This window comes from Thermobia domestica, chromosome 11 (assembly GCF_964235325.1).
Source record: "Thermobia domestica chromosome 11, izTheDome1.hap1.1, whole genome shotgun sequence".
In the NCBI taxonomy this organism is placed as follows: Eukaryota; Metazoa; Arthropoda; class Insecta; order Zygentoma; family Lepismatidae; genus Thermobia; species Thermobia domestica.
In genome coordinates this window covers 8,551,794-8,571,014 of record NC_137464.1, presented here as the reverse complement: position 1 = coordinate 8,571,014, position 19,221 = coordinate 8,551,794, and the positions used below count along the sequence as shown (strand labels likewise).

Here is a 19,221-nt window from a genome sequence, read left to right as displayed (position 1 = left end):
ATAAGCTCCATTTGTATATTTATTGATTAAAGTCTGTTCTCTAATATTGATTTAATATATAAGTTATTTCCTTTTTTTTCAAACAAAAACTATCAATGTACGTTTATACACTATTTATATACAAAAAATTCTACGTTCATGTTATTGAACAAGAGATAAATCGAATATATAGCATGTGCTGTAAGACATGAATGATATCGTTAACTCAAAAAGAACAAAAAAGCTAGAAAATTGCATATATTCATGCACACAGTTAAACAAAATTATTTAATTAAGTAAACTATGCATTATTTTAGAATGGGAGGTCTTTCTTCGTTCTTTTCGAGCTTCAAATTCTGCTATGACTTCATTGGAATCTGAAATGCTGCTCGCCAAGTTTTTCTGAAGAAAGCATCGGTACTACAAATATTTTCCGCTTTATTTTCTTTAAGGACAAGAAACACCTCTCTCCTCCGACAATATGCATTTTGTTAGCATTTCTTTGTATGAATATAAGGGACAAAGAGTTCATTTTCAGTAACTACGTATTTTTGTCTGCTGTTCTATTATAAAGAAGCATGAAATATAAGATTTTTTCCTTCGAAAATGAAAAAAAATAATAGTTAAACATTCTAGCAAATTAGGCTAAAGAAGACAGATGAGTATTGAAAGTGAATAATTTGAGATTAATTTTTTATGCTCTCTGCCGGAAATTGAACACGGGATCATGTGCACGAGCGACACACAGCTAGGAATTAGACCAGTGCTAAGACATTCTCTTCTTCGAGTCTCGATCGCCTCCTTCCCCCCCGAATAGGTTTTTTAAAAAATAAAATCTATCCCAAGAATTTTTACCTTTGTATTATAAATGTAAAATAAAATCTATTGTCTTCGAACGACTGCCCTCCCCCAAATATTCAGCTTGGATCTGCTCCTGCTACCACCAGACACGTACTTGCTCTTTGCGGTTTCTGTTTGGTGACTAACTTCTTTCTTCCAAGCGTCTATATCTCACTTAACCTATCAATTAAGTCAAGCGCTGCCAAACGGAGAAATTCGTAACTACTACAGAAGCTGACTATATACCAGTTGAAACGAAGTAGCAACTGGAAACGCGTAATACGGAAGGATAGCAGCGATGCAAGAATAAATCCACTTCCTCATGTTAAGAGATAGGAGCTCACTGCTATATGCTCAATCTTACTGCTTCCAGTGACAACGCTTGCTGCCACTGGTTTTGTATATCACTGTGTTTCTTTCAGTTTTTTAAAATTACAGTATAACCTCGTTAACACGAACTCGCTTAAGCCGAACGCTCGGTTAGGACGAACAAAATTTCGGTCCCGTCTTCGCTGTACGTTATCTTATAGGAAGTTTTATCGGTTAACACGAATTTCGGTTAGCACGAATTACGAACTAATTTTTAGTCCATTGAGTCAGTAAAGGTCTTCATTTAACACGAACTTTCAATCCTTTGTTTTTTTTTTCAGATCATTTTTCTTATTTCAGATTTCACTCCAGATCAGTTTTTGTCATACAGTATTTATACAGACGAAAATTGCCTAGTAAATAAGAGAAAAACTAGAAACAGGTATCTTTCCTCTCTTATGAGGTATTGATTCTGTCCTCCGTCAAGCGTTGAACATGCAGGAGCTTGGCAGACGAGCTGCTGGCGACAGCTCGAGACAAAACATCTTCTCTCCCCTGTAACTCCAAACTGGTGACAGCAGTCATAAATACCTTTCAGGTACTAGCGTTACCCAACCTGCTAGCGGAGTTATCAATTTTATAACTTGACCTAGATTTTCTGCGGTTTTTTTTTTAATGTTCGAAGATAGGATAATAAGCTTACTGTAGTGTTTTCACTTTTCAGAGGACGTGGTACCGAGACCGAAACTAGTCTCGATCTCGATCTTAACTCGAATTTGAGACCGAGCCGTGCATGGAGAAAATGTATTCGAATAATAAAATTTGGGTCCCCGGTTAACACGAATTTTTTTAACACGAACTCCTGATTTTTCAGTCCCTTGGAATTCGTGTTAACGAGGGTTTACTGTAATTTTTTTTAGAAATGCATCAATACTGTTTTGCGCTCAAGAGCAAAGGTTTATTTTTTACTGATACACTACTTTAATACTTAAACATATTTTTAGTATTAAAGAAATATCCAGTTGCACAACCATGCAACATATAGTACCAGTCGCCACTGATTTATAGTAATATTTATTTACTCTATTATTTGTGTAGCAGCCTGCAAAATATAGATTTACCTTAAAAGAATGAGGGCCTCATTCCATACGAACTTCTGTCATTGGAACGGAAAATTTCAGCTATAAATTAAAATTTGTGACAATCAGCACAGTATTTACAATTATTTGTTATATTTTTGCATTGCGGTTTGTAAAATTTCTTGATCGTTGGAACGGTTTATGACCCGAGATTCTAGTTTCTGCATAATTAGCTTAAATTGAATAACTACTTAAAAATTATGGGCCTTATGCAAAGACGTTTTGAAACTAGACTAATGTCACTCTAAACAGCTTGAATAACTTGTAGTGAGGTCTTTAGTATGGTGGTAATCAATCCTCAAAACGACTCTGCATAAGGTGGTATGAGATTTACTGCTCGGATGCCAATGCAATTTAAATAGTATTAATATGCTGTTCAAACAAAAGACTAAGATATGAATCACACAGAAGGGTAAAGTGGGGTATGAGCAGGCCGGCAACCAGCCACAGAAGTTTGGGGGGGGGGCATAATATCTTACTAGGGGCGCCAAGTGATTAAAAGTTCTCTTACAAATAGTTAAATGTCCTTTTTTGTATTAATAATAGTATTTCGTGTTAAGGGCTGGAGGGGCCACGAAAAGTTTAGGAGGCCATCCCCCTAGCAACCCTCTGGTTGCAGGCCTGGGTAGGGGTGGAGTAATTTAGTTCCATGTGCGCAAATGAACCCAAATAAACTTTTGTTATAAAAATCTCTTGTTATCTTAGTGATTCTTCATTTTCCATACTCGTATTTACTTAGAAAACGGTAGTTTGTGAGGAAAAGAAGAGAGAAGTTAAGAAATTTTGACGACCTTTTGTAGTCATTCTTACGCGTGATTATAACCATACTAAAGAGTTCTACTAACGTATTTTTCGGCAGTAATCAAACTTTCAGTATGACGCTAATCGTGCGTGAAAACGACTGTGAATAAAGCGGATAATTTTTACGTGGTGCTATTTAGTTTTAAGTGTGCTGATCCTTTTAGCGTTCGCCTACATGCAATAATGATCGAGGCAACTAAATTTCGATCTGTTAATGGTTTTCGGATGAAAGAAGAAGAAGTGTGGTATAAATTTAATTAGCAAGAGAAGAAGAGAAAGAAGAGTAAAAATTTCTTCAGTTATGTTCACGTATTCCATAAATCTATAATATTGGATAATATGTATTGATTTATTTTAAAGTTTTCAAGAGGAATGGAAATCGTAATAACATAAAGGTGTTCGTTATCGTAAGAATGGCTGATGAAGTGTTAGTTGAATATCTTCACGCAGAATTAATTGCGTATGCGGTAAAGGGAGGCGAGAAAGACGAAAAGGTAAAATCCATTAAAATGACTTCACTGAATCTTTTCACGCAAACTTACGGTGCAGATTACGAACACTGCGTCACTTTTCTTTTATGAAAAGGGCAAATTTTTACTTTGACTCCAACTGTGACCTCAACCGATTCATGTGATCCGGTTCCCGGAGCAGTTTAGGAATCATTCCTAAACTGCTCCCGGAACCGGATCACATGAATCGATTACAATTACTAACACAGTGAAAGTAATGTACGATGTTAAGAATTATACTATAAGTACAAGGGCCACAATGTTACTATACGATGTTAAGAATTATACTATAAGTACAAGGGCCACAATGTTACTATACGATGTTAAGAATTATACTATAAGTACAAGGGCCACAATGTTACTAAACATCAATTCAGGTGAAGCGGTGACTATGAATTTTGAGATCTAAATGGGGGGCTACCGCCCCCAACCCCCCCGCTCAAGTATCATAAAAACATCCAAAATAATAATAAATAATCACACCACTACTATAAAGCTAAGATAAGAAGGGAAAAATTAAAAAAAAAAAAAAAAACACTCGTCTCTAATCATAAATCAGTGCATGACAAAGAAAAAAAAATTACATCTCAACAAGACAATAGGACAAGCAGCAGCAAACCAAATACTTTGCCTAATACTCAAATGCAAAACAAATCAAGAATAAAAATAATATGAATTAAAAAAAGAAAAAACTCACCATTTCGCCATAGGAGAAATCTCATGAATAATGAACTCATAACTGCTGATTCCACACACGAAAAAATAAGATACCAAGAACTCATGCACAATACTCAACATTACTGAAAAATGTTCCTTTCCGCACACACGTCGTTTTATTAAACCGAGCACACTTGCTATTATTACAAACAAGAAACCAATAAACGTCCACTTTTAGAATACGTCGAAAATATCTTCAGTTTAGACCACAACTATGATAGGTTTTCTCTAACTCAATTCAACCAATTTAATTACGCGCTCCCGCATGCCACAAACAGCTGCACACACATACATGCACACAGAACATGTGACTACTAACCAACTACCATATGACTACACAAACACCTAGTGCGAAAAATATGATCTAAGACGTCACACCAAAAGCACGAACAGTTCTAACAAGTGACTCACGCACAAACAGTTCCAGGAAGTAACTGAACCTATAAGAACCGATTAAAGTCACAGTTGGAGTCAAAGTAAAGACTTACCATGAAAAGTTTGGAGGTGAATTTATTAGTTCACAAAAGGAGACTGCACCAAATGTGTAAATGGTGTAAAAATTTAAAAGAACAAGGGTTAAGTTCCAAAGTTGCAAGTCTAGCAACATTTTGAAAATTTGCCGCAAAGAAATGAATAATTTGCTTGTTTATGTGGGTCAATGTTCCGTTAAGGGGGTCCAGTGTCTTTGACACCACTTCTTTCTATTGATTTTCGTTTGATTACATAATATAACGTTATATTAGGTTAGCTTAAGGGGGTTCAGTGTAGTTCTGGACCCCCTTAACGGAACATGGACCACGTGGGTGTCTGATAATGTATAAGGAGAGCGAAAGTTGGGTCTGTTTTCGGAGTATGTTTAGTACAAGGGGTCCAGAAGCACGTAAAAAACACAAAATTTACAGGAGAAATGAATGATGCAAGTACTTAGACGTAACATAACGTAACCAAATCTAATCTAACCTAACATAAACTAACTTAAGCTAACCTTAACTAACCTAAACTTACCAATATTACTAGAAATAAGCAAAATTCTATCATTTTTTGGAAAATTATGCGGGACCCCTACACTAATTTAACATAAACTAACCCAACCTAAACTAAACTAAACTAACCTAAGCTAGCCTAAACTAACCGAATGTGAACAGAAATTACCAAAATTGTAACATTTTTTAGAGAAAAGAGCTGGACCCCTTCTGCTAAACATAGGCCCTGTTTTCTTATATAAACCGTTCTAAACACGGAACTATTTATTAAGCGGGGGTTGGGGGCGGTGGCTCAGTGGTAGAGCGTTCACCTCCGGTGCTTGGGGTCCCTGGTTCGATCCCAGCTTGCGCCGTGTGGACTTTGTGGTGGACAAAAACCGTGCTCGTGGGTTTTCTCGGGGTTCTCCCGTTTCCTCCCACTTTCTTCATTCCACCATTTCATTCATTTCTCATAATCACCGTCTCTAGCCTAACCGGTATAATCGTGGGACGTAAAACTAAAGATTTCTTTTCATTTATTAAGCGGAGGGAACTACTTGGCGCAAGGTTGCTTCATGGTAGGATTATGGTAATGTAATGAACATTTGTTTTGTAAACATGGCTGGTGATAATCAGGAAAATCTATTAAAAGTAATTAAAAGTCGTGGCTTAATAAATCTAAAAATAGACTGTAGAAAATGCGGTAAGCAAATAACTGTAAAGAAACCTGGAGAAAGTTATATCTATCAATGTAATAGTAACATAACCAACATGGCGGCAAAGTTTTAGAACACAGGTCCTCTTCCGATTTAGTTGTAATAAAGACAGAAAACTACATGCCCTGCGGGGCTCTAACCAGTCTTCACTCCCTAACGCTCATTCAACTTTGGTACACAAATGAACCAATTATAACGTTTAGCCAAAAACTAGGCAGACGACTAACTTCGGAATAAATGACGGAAGCACACGTAACAGAATCCCTTAACCTAACCAAATCAAATCTAATATTGACATAAATTAAGCCTAGTAAAATTTTAACAATTTTTCGACAAAACGGCTTTTTCTCCTCAACTAAACATTGGCCAACAGATAAATGCTATAATTTGTATGTTACGAAACACATTGTTTTTGGGTTAAGTTCCAAAGTTGGGCGTCCGTTTCCAGCAAAATTTTTAAAATTTACAGGAAAGATATGGATAATTTGATCGCTTGTGTGCTTGATAATATATGAGAGTCTCGAAAAATCTGTTTGTTAAATATAAGCGGTTATAAACATGGGACTATACGGCGAGCGGAGGGAACTACTTGGCGCAAGGTGACCGAATAGTTGCATTGTGGGAAAGAAACGAGCATTTATGTTATCAACATGGCGAATGTACAAGGGCAATGAACTAACAGTTTTAACATTTGTGAAACAATACGTTGATAACGAGCAAAATCTTTTAAAAGTTTGTGAAGAGCACGGATTAATGAACCTATGGTATGGTAATAATTACTTGCGAATTAACGTAGGGTTGGTTTCATTCACACAGTACTAGGTTTGGCGCGACGGAATTTATCGGAACTTGACCCCAAGATCTTGTGAAGAGGGTTTCAAATAGTTTATTGAAATACTATATACCACCACCACCAACTCCTCCTCCTCCTCCTCCTCCTACTACTACTACTACTACTACTACTAGTAGTAGTAGTAGTAGTAGTAGTAGTAGTATTAGTAGTAGTAGTAGTAGTAGTAGTAGTAGTAGTAGTTGTTGTTGTTGTTGTTGTTTTTGTTTTTTTTTTCGGATCCGTATAGTAAAACTGCACGGTATTATATCAACTGAAACACATATTTGAGTACACTCGTCTTCTTTGTATACATCTCTGGTTATGGTAAACATTTATTTTTCCACTTGGGGTACGTGCGGTCCCTAGTTCGATCCCAGCGAAGTACAGCGGTTATGGACATCTTATCCGTGGGTTTTCTTGGGGTACTCCCGTTTCCCCCATTTTTATCCATCATCATTTACTTGGCTTAATCATCCGTGGGATGTTAAACTGAAAGATTAATACCTCTTTTGTTTTTCTGTAATACTAATGAAGGGGGTTAAAAACCAGACTCCCCGTTGCGTGCGCCGCTGTCTTTCGTTACTATACATTTCTATTACAAAGTAGTTTGTAATGGCTACCTAACAAAGTGACTAGTGACTTCGTTTTTATTTTTATTATTTGTTGCTCTTTACGCTCATGCCCACCATACAAGATAATCGTTTTTGCGATATGCATGTTGGCATACCTCATTCCATTTATTTTTCTAATTTGTTTCTTTATTTGTGATGATTTGGTACGCTCTACAGTTTGTACGGGTTAGATTAGAGGATATTTCGTTAGTTTATCTTGTTAAAGAAAACCATTGTTCAGTAGCAAAGAACTTATCATGAGACATCTCTATTTCTGCGATTTTTTTTTTTTTTTGTATAAATATATCAGAATATATCTTTTACGTCCAACGAAGTAATGGCTGGAGTTGTGAAGTAATTATATTTCCTTCTGGTGTAACATTTAAAAATCGTAAAGAAATCAAATAGCATATTTTTCTTGATTGGAATTCTTTAATTTCTTTTGCAGAATGAAGACGATCTTTCTACATTGGAGTTCATTGGTTTCTCTTCAGGATACAGGATAATAGAAAGGTTAGTAATTTATAGCATATAACTTATATCAAGTGTTCTAAAAATGGCACCCACGGACAACAGAGCGATATTATTCAGGCCAAAATAAAGCGAAAATACTTGATAGTATAGCAACATTTTCTCCCTGATCCTTAAAATGTTATTGAGCCATTAAGAATAAATCAAATCATTCACTTACTTTTTCATGCAATATGTCATTTATTCCAAATATTTCAAATATTTAACGTGAACAACTTAAAGCAGTATAACTTACGTCTTTATCAGAAGAATGAACAAGTAATTCGTCGTCATGGATACCAAAAACATTCCATTATCTATAGTACAAAAATATTGTTTATCCTCTTCTTTCTCTATCGGAGTGGCAGGCTAGTGCATATAAAAATCAAGTATCGCCCAAGAAAAATTACAAGCCTATTACAAGAAAATGATATAACGAAATGCCCACATTTTGTTGTAATAGTAGGATATCCTCTGGATCCTTCCTCAGCTTCTATAGGGAATCAAAATTTCACTATGTGGCAACATCCCAGATTAACTTGAGAGCCGTTAGCATTGATCTACGAACCCATCAAGCAGTCACATCGATTATTATGCTAATAGGTGGCGCTAGTGTCAATGTCTATCGACTTTAACTCTCATCTGGCAAGAATCGATGCAATTATTTGACGGATTGGTAGATCTAATCTATGGTTGTTTATCTGCAACGTTGCAACATAATGCAATTTGCATCTCCAGACGAGGACCCAAATGATATACAATTATATATATTTTTCGCTTTGATTTGTAGAATAGTGCTCTGTGGTCTGTGAGCGCCATTTCTAGAAGACCCGGTATATGTATATATAATATTAAGTTATTACGTATTATCCAGTTAAAATTTTAAAGAAAAATGTAGGAAAGAGAAAGCTCAAGTATACCAAGGTATTGATATTATGAAATAGGTGAACTAACATTTATTATTAGACTTCGAAGGCATGCTATGCGTAAGTTTTGGATGTATTATAGAACGGAAGAGATATCGTAAAGCAGTTTTTGGCAATCGATTCAGCGTCCCAAGAGTAGGTTCCACCTACTTCGCTTAAATCTCAGTTCAAACCGAAAATAGTAGAAATCAACAGTTTTCGGTTCCAACGTTGAAGGCCGTTAATAGATAGCAACAGCCAGGTTTTTTTTTTTTTTTTTTTTTTTCAATCGATTCGTCTCAAGAGAATATACGATCACCACTTACAATATTCTACCAAAACCGGAAGCAGTGGAAATTTACCAGTATTTCCGGTTTCAATACTTATTTCGATATAGATTAAGTACCGCAAGAATATGTTTTACCTTTGATATTATTCCTCTATTGTAATCGGAAGTGACAAACATGAATTAGCACTTCCGGTTTCAATATTAACGGCCATAGAGCAAAAAATGTAAAGAGATAGCGAGTGATGGCTTTTTGCGTTCGAGGAACAAGCTCTATCTCCCCCGCTAACCCTGCTACTAGTACTACTTCAAGTTTGAGTATTTAATTCACATAGTTTGGAAGTCTATCGTAGTTCCACACTGAAAAACGAAATTCACTGTATTATTATTATTATTATTATTATTATTATTATTATTTGCAGTTTTTTGTCAGATCTGCTCATTGAACACATGACGGAAGATTCTATGAAGATAAACCGGCAATAAATCCTAATATGAGAATGATCTACACATATATTCGTTATGCATTCCAAATATTTTGTATTTAACAAGCCAGAAGGGTTGAAAATGAATGGCTTAAATCATAAAACGATGATCCTGGCAACATAAAATTAGCGTTGTAAATATACATCGTTAGGCACTCACGTTTCGCGGGGATTGATGTATTTTTATATTGACGGGACTCTGTTTTATCATTATTATAAACCTGCGTTAATTCTTCTCATTAAGAACATGACAGTTTAACTTATTTGGATGTTCATTTGGCTACGCTGAGGCTCGTACCAACATGTCATACAACCTTCTATATATATTTCTCTGTCGTATATTTTATGCTATTTACTGTATGTTCTGTGTTTAATTTCCAGGTTGACCAAAGAATGGCCGAGGTTTAAAGATGAGCTGGACACTATGAAGTTTATTTGTACCGACTTCTGGTCTTCGATTTACAAGAAGCAGATCGATAATCTAAGGACAAACCATCAAGGCGTGTATGTTCTTCAAGACAATGCATTCCGATTTTTGACTAAAATATCCAATAGCCGCCAGTATTTAGAGATGGCTCCTAAGGTAATCGGTAACTTTTTTTCCCTTCATATGATACAATTAATGTAACTTCCTCTTCCTTATCTCATCGATCATTACATCTAAATGTCTAGGATTAGTCACACTGTTTAAAGTTTCATGGTTAACGTACTCGCCTTTGATGGAGTTTCGAGTTCGAGTCACGACGAGGGTTACAGATCCCATATTAAACTGTAGTTTCAAGTGAGAAACAAGCAAAAAGGCTAATACTTACAGCAAAATATAACAATTTTGTTCTACATGAAAAAAAAAAAAAAAAAAAAAGCGCTGAGAAGAACCTTCTTTCATTATCAGCTTGCTTAAAATTCAATAAGGCCTTTAAAACATGAAGAATAATTTGAAAAGGTTAAGAGTTAAAAGGATTAAGAAATGTAAACCACAAATCTTTTGTCAGAAATTAAACACATTAATTAGGCACTCGCTGTTATTGTTGACTGTTTTTTTTCTCCTTCCAGATAAGATTACTCCAAATCATATTTATGTCTCGCTTGTCCAAATTAAGTATGGGTTTCTCTTTGTGGGTGTAATTCTTAATTAAACATGATTATGCGATGTTGTGGCTTATAATCTCTAAGATGCGTTGCTAGACCAGACAGCTGTTGCGAACTCTCGAGACTTCGAAGTAAGAACATGTTCAGTTATTCTAGTGCAAATATTCCTTTTTGTTTGACCCGTATACACTTTATCACACCAACATTTCACCCGATAGACACCACTGCTTTGTAGAGGGTCAGTAAAAATGCCTTAATTTTTTTTATGTATTTGTCAATATATTTAGGAGGAGCTTCTGAAATTTTGATGTCATGTCTTTGCAGAATCATCTTAATTTTTGCCGACAAATATGGAACCACAGGAACACCAATCCATTTGTCAGTGGGTGCCGACGATCTCTTGTTGTTCCTATGTGTACCATTTTAATAATAAAGATTTTTAGAAACCGTTTTCCTGTCCAGTTTCTAATAAATATTGGATTTCCTTATTGAGATCTCCAGGGAGGTCTGAAACCAAAAGAGCTCTCTTAATAAAAATAAAAAAAAAAAAAAAGTTTTTTCCAGACATGATTTGGAGTAATCTTTCACTACATATTCTCGCCATCTGGAAAGCAAAAAAAGAAGCTGTCACCAATGACAGTGAGTGCCTAATTAGTGTGTTTAATTTTTGACAGAAGATTTGTGGTTTACATTTCTTAATCCTTTTAACCATTTTTTTTACCTGTCCATATTCTTCTTCATGTTTTAAATCCTTTTTAAATTTTAAGTAAGCCGATAATCAAAGAAGGTTTTTCCGAAAGCGCTTCTATTTTTCGCGGTGACTATTAGCCGTTTTGCTTGTTTCTAATTAAATACCATCATCGCTCGCAATATTGTGATATTTAATTGCAAGTCTTTATATTACCTAGGGTGCTAAAATCAAATTAACTTCGTATTATTCTGTTTACAGGTTTATGCAATTCCTGAATGTCACTTGCGCTTCCGAGCTTTCCACTCTTGCCTAAGGTCTTGTCACTGAGGGCAACAACAGAAGAAGGAAAAATAAAAACATCTGGAAAAGTAAAAGGAACGGACTTACTAGGGTAAAGCAGTGCAGAAGTTAAACCTACGTGGGTCGTTCAATGTATGTTTCCATAAGCTGTAAAAAAAAAAATTTTTAATACGTTTGTAAACTATACATACATGTGTAGGTGGGTCTTTCCTCACTTCTTCACATAATTCCCATTGAGATTCAGGCATTTGTCTCAGCGTCTTACCAATTTGTCCAAACCCTTTGCAAAAAATCAGGATTCTATCTATTTACAGGATGTCTATCGGTCACAAAAGTCATGAAAAAGTCACGAAATCAGAAAAGTCAAGAAAAAGTCACGAATTTTTTTTATCTGTACAAATATAAGTACAGAGTGGAAAATGTTGTTCTATAAAACGTAAAAATTCACCACCAAAAATGTCTATGGTCGACTTTAGACGTTACCAAATCTTAAGCAAAGCATGCAACTGTCGCATGCATGAAAATTCGGCCTATTCGCATCCAAATTAGCATTTGAGAATGTTACGAAAGTTTATGGTTTAGTAAAGAAAAGAGTAGACTCCCTGATTTAGCATTCTCCTTACATTCTGCTTTACTTCTTCGTCACCAGTTGACAGAAGACCAGGTCGCTTATGTCGAACTTAAATTTTTCTTCAAGGAAACGCAATTCGACATAAGCGACCGGGTCTCTTCTTGATGATAACGCCCACCCCCCACTCAGCACGCAAACAAGACACAAAATTGAAGAATTAGGATGGGAACAGATGCCCCACTCTCCCTACAGCCTCAATTTAGCACCGAGTTACTTCCATCTTTTTCCAGTGTTCAAGTCTGAATTGCAAGGTAAACGTTTCGAAACAGATAAAGAAGTGAAACGGAATGTGACGAGATTGTTAAATAGTCAGAGCCCTGATTTTTTGCAAAGGGTTTGGACAAGTTGGTGCAACGGTGAAACAAATGCCTGAATCTTAATGGGAATTATGTGGAGAGGCGAGGAACGACCCACCTAAACATGCATGTGAAGTTTACAAATGAATCTTAAAAAATAAATATTTTACAACTTACGAAAACATATATGGCACGGCTCATGTAAAATCATCCTAGAAAAAAATTGCGTTTCTATAGACGTGAAGCCAAAATTAATGATCCAAAATAGGTGGGACTGCTTATTTTTCCCAGATTGACAACAACATTGAAGATGATTTTTACACGGCACGCTTGTAAGACTTGCAAAACTTTAAAGAACATCATCCAGTTGAAGAGCTATTACACAGATCTCAATAAATAAATAAATAAATAAATAAAAGATATATGTGAAATAAAATGCAGTCACCATGGAAAATCCGGTTATCAGATCAACAAGCTGAATTCAAAGTTCAAAAAATTTATTAGGGACTAAAAATAAAGTACAAAGACTCATCTTGAAAAATTATTTATTTAAAACCTGAAAGGTAAATTTAGAAAGGGGTTAGTAAGTGATGAATGGAAAGCAGTAATTACGAAGTTTGCACAGCATTGACATAACAATAAAAATACCAACACGAGTTGACGACCTTCCATTAATGAACAAAAGAGTAGACAAATAAACCCCGCCATTTTGAAACCTACGTTCTCATCATTTGACGCATGATTTTAGTTTTGGCAGGGTGAATCCTGCACTCCTGTAACTTGGTTAAGTCCGTTCCTTGTAATTTTCTTTCTGTTGTTGTCCTCTGTGACAAAGTCTCCAGAAGAGGGTCGAAAGCATTCAGGAACTGCATAAACCTGTAAGTATATTGTTGTGTGTGTCATTAGAATGTCCAAATTAACTTCATACAACGTGGCGCGCGAGTTACATGACTTGAGTGTCTCTTTGTTGCGTATTTACTCCTAAAGGAAGATAAGTTGTTCTTTGCTGTGACATTCATGCCTCTAAAAATGATACTGAGGCGTTCACTGCCACTTGCCGAAACTTTTAAATAAAAATTCTCCTTCACCTCACTAACCTTCATGCTGATGTACTAAAATTAAGGAAATGTGCCCATTTAACAGTTGCCGCAAATGAACAAATTAAGCCAAGTAACATCTACGTCACTTCTGTTCCTTTTCGTTTTGCGAGTTTCTGGATATTGCAATTATCTCTCCTATTCGTAGATTAGACAGGTAAGAGCTATATTTAATGATATAAAGTGGACTACATCATCTGTTTTATATGTATTCTTTACAGCTTCCAAGTACCATTAGTAGAACTACACTGCACGCAAAATATCATTTGTAGAAGTCCACGTTGAGCGTTTAGATACTTTTGCATGAGTTGGTAAAAAGTGTTTTATTTTTATGACTGATCTATGTATTTGTTCGATGTTCGTGTTTGTAAGATATTATTATGGATAGATCTATGAAATATTAGGTTCTTAATTATAAGATATTGTGGGTTGAAAAGCCATAGTAGTTGTTTTAAATAATAAGACGTTCACTAGAGTGGTTTATTTATTTTTAATTTTCATGTTATGTAAAGCTATAATTAAAGGACTGGAATTGAAATTATGATTACACTTTTGGTAAGGTTAGTTGTGGCCAGTGAACATTTTCGAGTAATAATGTTTCGAAATTAGTTATTATTTGATTGAAAGCTGTTTTTGAGTGAGGCTACTAAGTTAGTTAGTAGCGAAAATTTAATTAGCACTCCGCTGCTTTAACGTCAAATATATTAGACAATTCCACCTTGTCAATTGGCACGGACGTCCTTAAGGGATGAACACCCTGGAATTTAAGTGAATCAATAATTTGAATTAAGTTTTCGTGTACAGCAATATTTTTTATGTTTAATTGTCAAATACGTATTTTCTTTATTTCTTTTACTTTCTGGATGCACCTTGTATATTTACAACAGAAATTGGAAACGCACTTTCCCAAAGGCCTTGAACAAAAACAAAACAAAATTGAATGGAAACATGTATTGTACCAGATAAAGGATATGTTTAGTTATTTTTCAACATATTCACCACCAGAATTCAGACGCTTGTCATACCTACCGTAAGACCAACTTGTCTATAGAACCTGTGCCATAGAACTCGGCCACCTGAGATTGGAATCACTGTTTGACAATCTCCTACGCCTCTCCGTCATTCTGAAAATGCTAATGCTGACCTGATGGGAATCTCTTGGAGTGTAAGAACAGATGATAATCGCTCGGAGCGAGGTCAGGGCTATACGGTGGATGATCCGTATGGAGCGATTCTTGAACAACATGCGCTCCGTGACAATGGTGTGCAACAAGGAGCTGAGTTCCTTTCTTGTGAAGCGACGACTCTGCATGATGCATTTCCGAACAAGGTCCACAGGGTCGTCTGTGATGACGCTTGACCTCCCACTGCGCTCCTTATCATGCACATTCTGACGTCGTGCTGCAAATTGTTTACACCAGCAACGTACCATCTGTTTGCTCATAACATTAAGCCCATAGACCTGGCACAGCTGACGACGGATTTCAATCGGCGCTATGCCCTGTGCATTCAAAAAACTTTATCACTGCTCGCACTTCACACGCAGCAGGAGCTGGAATAGGAACGTCCATCTTCAACCACTGCTACGACGCTACTGAGAGCACAAGAGAATTCCGCTGGCGTATGCGCCTGCTAGGACCTTTCTCTCTCACGTGCACGCAGTCGCTTCGCGCAACATACGGTTTCCTAGCTATGGGACGCATGGGGAACTTACTTTCTTGATGCACCTTGTACCTGTTACATACTAGGTTGATCAGTATAGTACAAAAGCATTTGTGTTTTTGCTAAAACTATGCTGTAAATACCGGGATAGTACCATGCAAATCAGGCTCTGGGCGATTCATTTCTCTTCCCTTATTCTAGCTGAACTTTATTTGCCAAAAGGTCATAAATAGTTCTTAAAACTTGGAAAATGAACTGAAACTGTGCCCTTCCTATTTTGAAAAATGAAATGAAGTGTTTCAGTTTTACATTCCACACTTGTGCCCTGTAGACTAAAGAAAAAATGAAATAAAATGAAATCTTTAAGTTTTACGTCCTACAGTAATGCCGGCTAGGCTAAAGGAGATGGTGATGATGGGAAAGAAATGCAATGGTGAAGTGAAGAAAATGGGAGGAAACGAAAGAACCCCGAGAAAACCCATGTACACGGTGCCTGTCTACTACAAAGCTCACTTAGCGCGAACTGGAATCCAACCAGGGACCCCACGCACCCGAGATGAACACTATCACTAAGTCCCCAGATTACTTGTTTTGAACCAATATTGTACCCACATTTGTATTGTTTTAGTAATATTTCTTTCTTTCTTCTTGCAGTTTGTTGCTTTCACTTGTGGCTTAGTTCGTGGAGCCTTGGCAAATCTAGGAATCAACTGTATGGTAACAGCAGAAGTACAAACAATGCCAGCGTGTAAATTCCACATCCAAGTTCAAAGAACATGAGAAGGGAACGTGTTCTGTTTATTTCTGAACTGTAATATATGTATATTAATTTTAAGGGACGATGTGGTGTGGACGAAGAAGTATTACTATTATTTTGTACTTTTTTTGTTAATAGGTAAATAAATTGACTTCTGATAATGAGATACATGTATTTTATTAGCTATTAAACATGAATTACTCTTTTTCCCTGTTGGTGTATTCTCATAACATTTTCTTGACTCCTAAAAATTACCTTGTAGTCCACAGATTTGCTGTCAAGTTTTACCAATGTCCTATTAGTAGACCTTACAAACATCATATCGTCCACTCTCCTTGTTGGTTTTAGTGTACGTAGTGTTCCTCGTGTATATGTCACAATGCATTTTTTTTATTGTCTCGCAAAAAAAAAAAAAAAAAAGCACCCCACGAATTTCCTCAGGCATGAGTTGGCAGCACAACGACCGAAAAAAATGGTGAAACGTTGAAGATTTCACACAAATAGTTTTATTTCCTGATTTATAGCTATCTGAATAAAACTCAGAAGTGACAAATACGTAGTTACCAAATCTTTCCGAGAATTTCCACGCAAAAATCAGAAAACTTTTCTTAAATCTAATTTTAGCTCTTACTTTCAAAATAGTCACCTCCGCTTGTATGCAACGATACATTGTTTAAAAAAAAAAAAAAAAAAAATCTGCTGGAAGTTCGCTGACTGTTGCGATTCGATGGAGTTCTTTTAACTGGCATTTCACTTTAGGAAGGAGGTAGAGATTATCTCGATGGTGTTGATCGCGTTCAATCCATCCTCATTAGACTCAGCATAGAGTATAAATTACTCACCATTGCAGGAACATATGGGTTAGTACTTTCACGATCGTTTCTGGAATTGCATGATGACCGTCGACTCAGACTCCTGACTATCTTGAAAACGTTTAAACCAGTCAAAGATAGTTGCTTGGCTTAAAGCTTGCTCACCTTTAGCAAGCAGTCGGTGGGTTTCAGCTGTTTTTTTTTTTTTTTTTTTTTTTTTTCTTTCTTCAGCTTGAAACAAAATTTAATGCAGATCCTTTGCTCCTTCACATCAGTCATTTCGAAATTCGTAAGCACACAGAATATTGCTGTATTGTCGGGTGAATACACACTAAGAGATAACTAGCGGCAGGAGTTTTTACCACTATTGTTTTGGGAAGAATATTAAAATTCTGGGTAGCACTTCCAGTGATACAAAAGCTTAATTGTAAACATTATAATATATATATATATCTTGACATTAAATTATTAGAATTTTGGATAGTAGTATGTATTTTCTTCGGCGCTATGATTTAAAAACTCAACTGCAAATCCTGTTGTTTAAGCAATGCAAACGTTTGTTTTATGAGGGAGGAAAGAAAGCTACATTGACACTTTGGGCGCTGCAACAGTCTACTTCTCTGATAGCTACGATTAACCTTTAAACGCCAAAGGACGCAACTACCTTAAGGTGGATCATTAGGTATTCTCGGTCCTATGCTAAACGCTGCTTGAATAGTGCAGCGTTGCCAGACATGTCGAGTGTTTACTGATACTAGATAATAAAGGATGTAATTATGGAATTCTGCTTGGATACTTACTGGAGAAATTAGTTTTCGACCCTTACCGCAATTCACAGCTAAGTTCCGTTTCTCGAACTGCAACGCTAGAATCCAGAAATTTTCTTATTGTAACTACCACAGTAAAGGTACAAATTTGGCACCAACGCATTATGGTGTTCTGCGCAAGATTCTTCTTAAAATCTATTTTCTTACATGGAAACTAATATTTAAATAAAATGTGAAACATAACACAAAAAAAGGTCAAATAGTATATCTATTTCGTAATAAGATCGTTTTTTTTTAAAATACTTTACGCATACAAATAAACATTTAATAAAACTCAGCACATCTAGTAAGATCTAACAGCAAGTGCCATCTTGTGTGCTCATTGTGAAATGAATAAAATATTTTCCTTTATTTGTTATCTTTTCCGGTATCAGAAGACACAATCAAACGAATCAGTCTCTTGTGTTGTAGCTGAACCATAACTCTCTCTTATAGTACAATATTTATAATATGTAACGTTTTGTTGAGCAGTAATTAAGGTAATGAGATAAAATAAGTATTGACTCCCGGGTAGTGACCCACCTTAATGCTCAGCCCCTAAGTAAGCGAGGATAATAATTTTGGTATCAATTTGTTCCTCAAGAATGAAAATTGCCGCCGATATGCATTAGGAGTTATCACGGCGGAGAGGAGGAGGGTAAAGTTCGTGTATTTTTGTTTTTTGCATTAGGTTATTTTTGAGGGCCATTCTCTCTGCCCCGGGGGGTAGTCATAAAAATTGATATGTGCGCAATGAACTAGTCCACTACACGCTAATACTCTGCAAAAGTACTTGTTGCTTATATGGGGGGAGTAGGGGAGGGGCAAAGGTGGCCTTTTTTTTTGTTTTGTTTTATATGTAAATTACATTTATTTTCTGGACGGTTCCACATAAGACGAGATATCTTTGCACTGAATTGGTCTAGAAGCATAATTCTTGTTTTTGTATTTTCTACGGACAGTAATTAAATATATATATATATATAGTGTGCATACAGGGTTTGTCCGGGAAGTAATAGGACTGATTTTATTCCGCCATGACTGTACTTCGGAGCGTGCGCGCACCGACTGGATCCGGTAGAGGGCGTTTCTAGCTAACGAACGAGCGTCTGGTCAGTTGTCTCCGAGCACACGGAGAGTCAGGATAGGCTTTTTCGCGCGACGTGTTTCTGTGAGTGGTGCAAGCCGAATATGCAGCGTTCGTTAGAGCAGAGGTACGCGATTGAATTCTGTGTTAAACTCGGTAAATCTGCGACAGAGACGTTTGATATGATCAAGCAGGCTTACCCAGATGATGCTTTAGCAAGAAGTAATGTGTTTCGGTGGCACAAGGCCTTTTCGGAGGGCCGGGAAGAGGTCGCCGATGAAGACCGTGCTGGAAGACCTTCGACTTCGACAAACACCGACAATGTGACTTGTGTGCGCGAAGTTTTGAACTCAGACCGTCGACTAAGTATTCGTTTAATTGCCCAGATGTTA

At 36.4% G+C, this 19,221-nt stretch overlaps 1 protein-coding gene across 1 annotated transcript; it reads left to right on the top strand.

Moving 5' to 3' along the window:
- Nucleotides 1–3,322: 3,322 nt before the first annotated feature.
- On the top strand, nt 3,323–16,290 carry Trs33 (trafficking protein particle complex subunit Trs33). The gene is made up of 4 exons (XM_081729986.1): nt 3,323–3,562; nt 7,864–7,928; nt 9,983–10,184; nt 16,022–16,290. Exons 1-4 carry the CDS (start codon nt 3,482–3,484, stop codon nt 16,145–16,147), a joined length of 474 nt encoding a protein of 157 aa, XP_081586112.1. The 5' UTR covers nt 3,323–3,481; the 3' UTR covers nt 16,148–16,290.
- The last annotated feature ends 2,931 nt before the right edge of the window (nt 16,291–19,221 follow it).

What these genes read in the sequence shown, in the direction of transcription:
- Trs33 (XM_081729986.1), top strand. Translation starts at nt 3,482, where the DNA reads ATGGCTGATGAAGTGTTAGTTGAATATCTTCACGCAGAATTAATTGCG. An exon ending in GAGGCGAGAAAGACGAAAAG is followed by an intron (nt 3,563 to 7,863) that starts GTAAAATCCATT and finishes TTTCTTTTGCAG; the next exon opens with AATGAAGACGATCTTTCTAC. An exon ending in GGATACAGGATAATAGAAAG is followed by an intron (nt 7,929 to 9,982) that starts GTTAGTAATTTA and finishes TTTAATTTCCAG; the next exon opens with GTTGACCAAAGAATGGCCGA.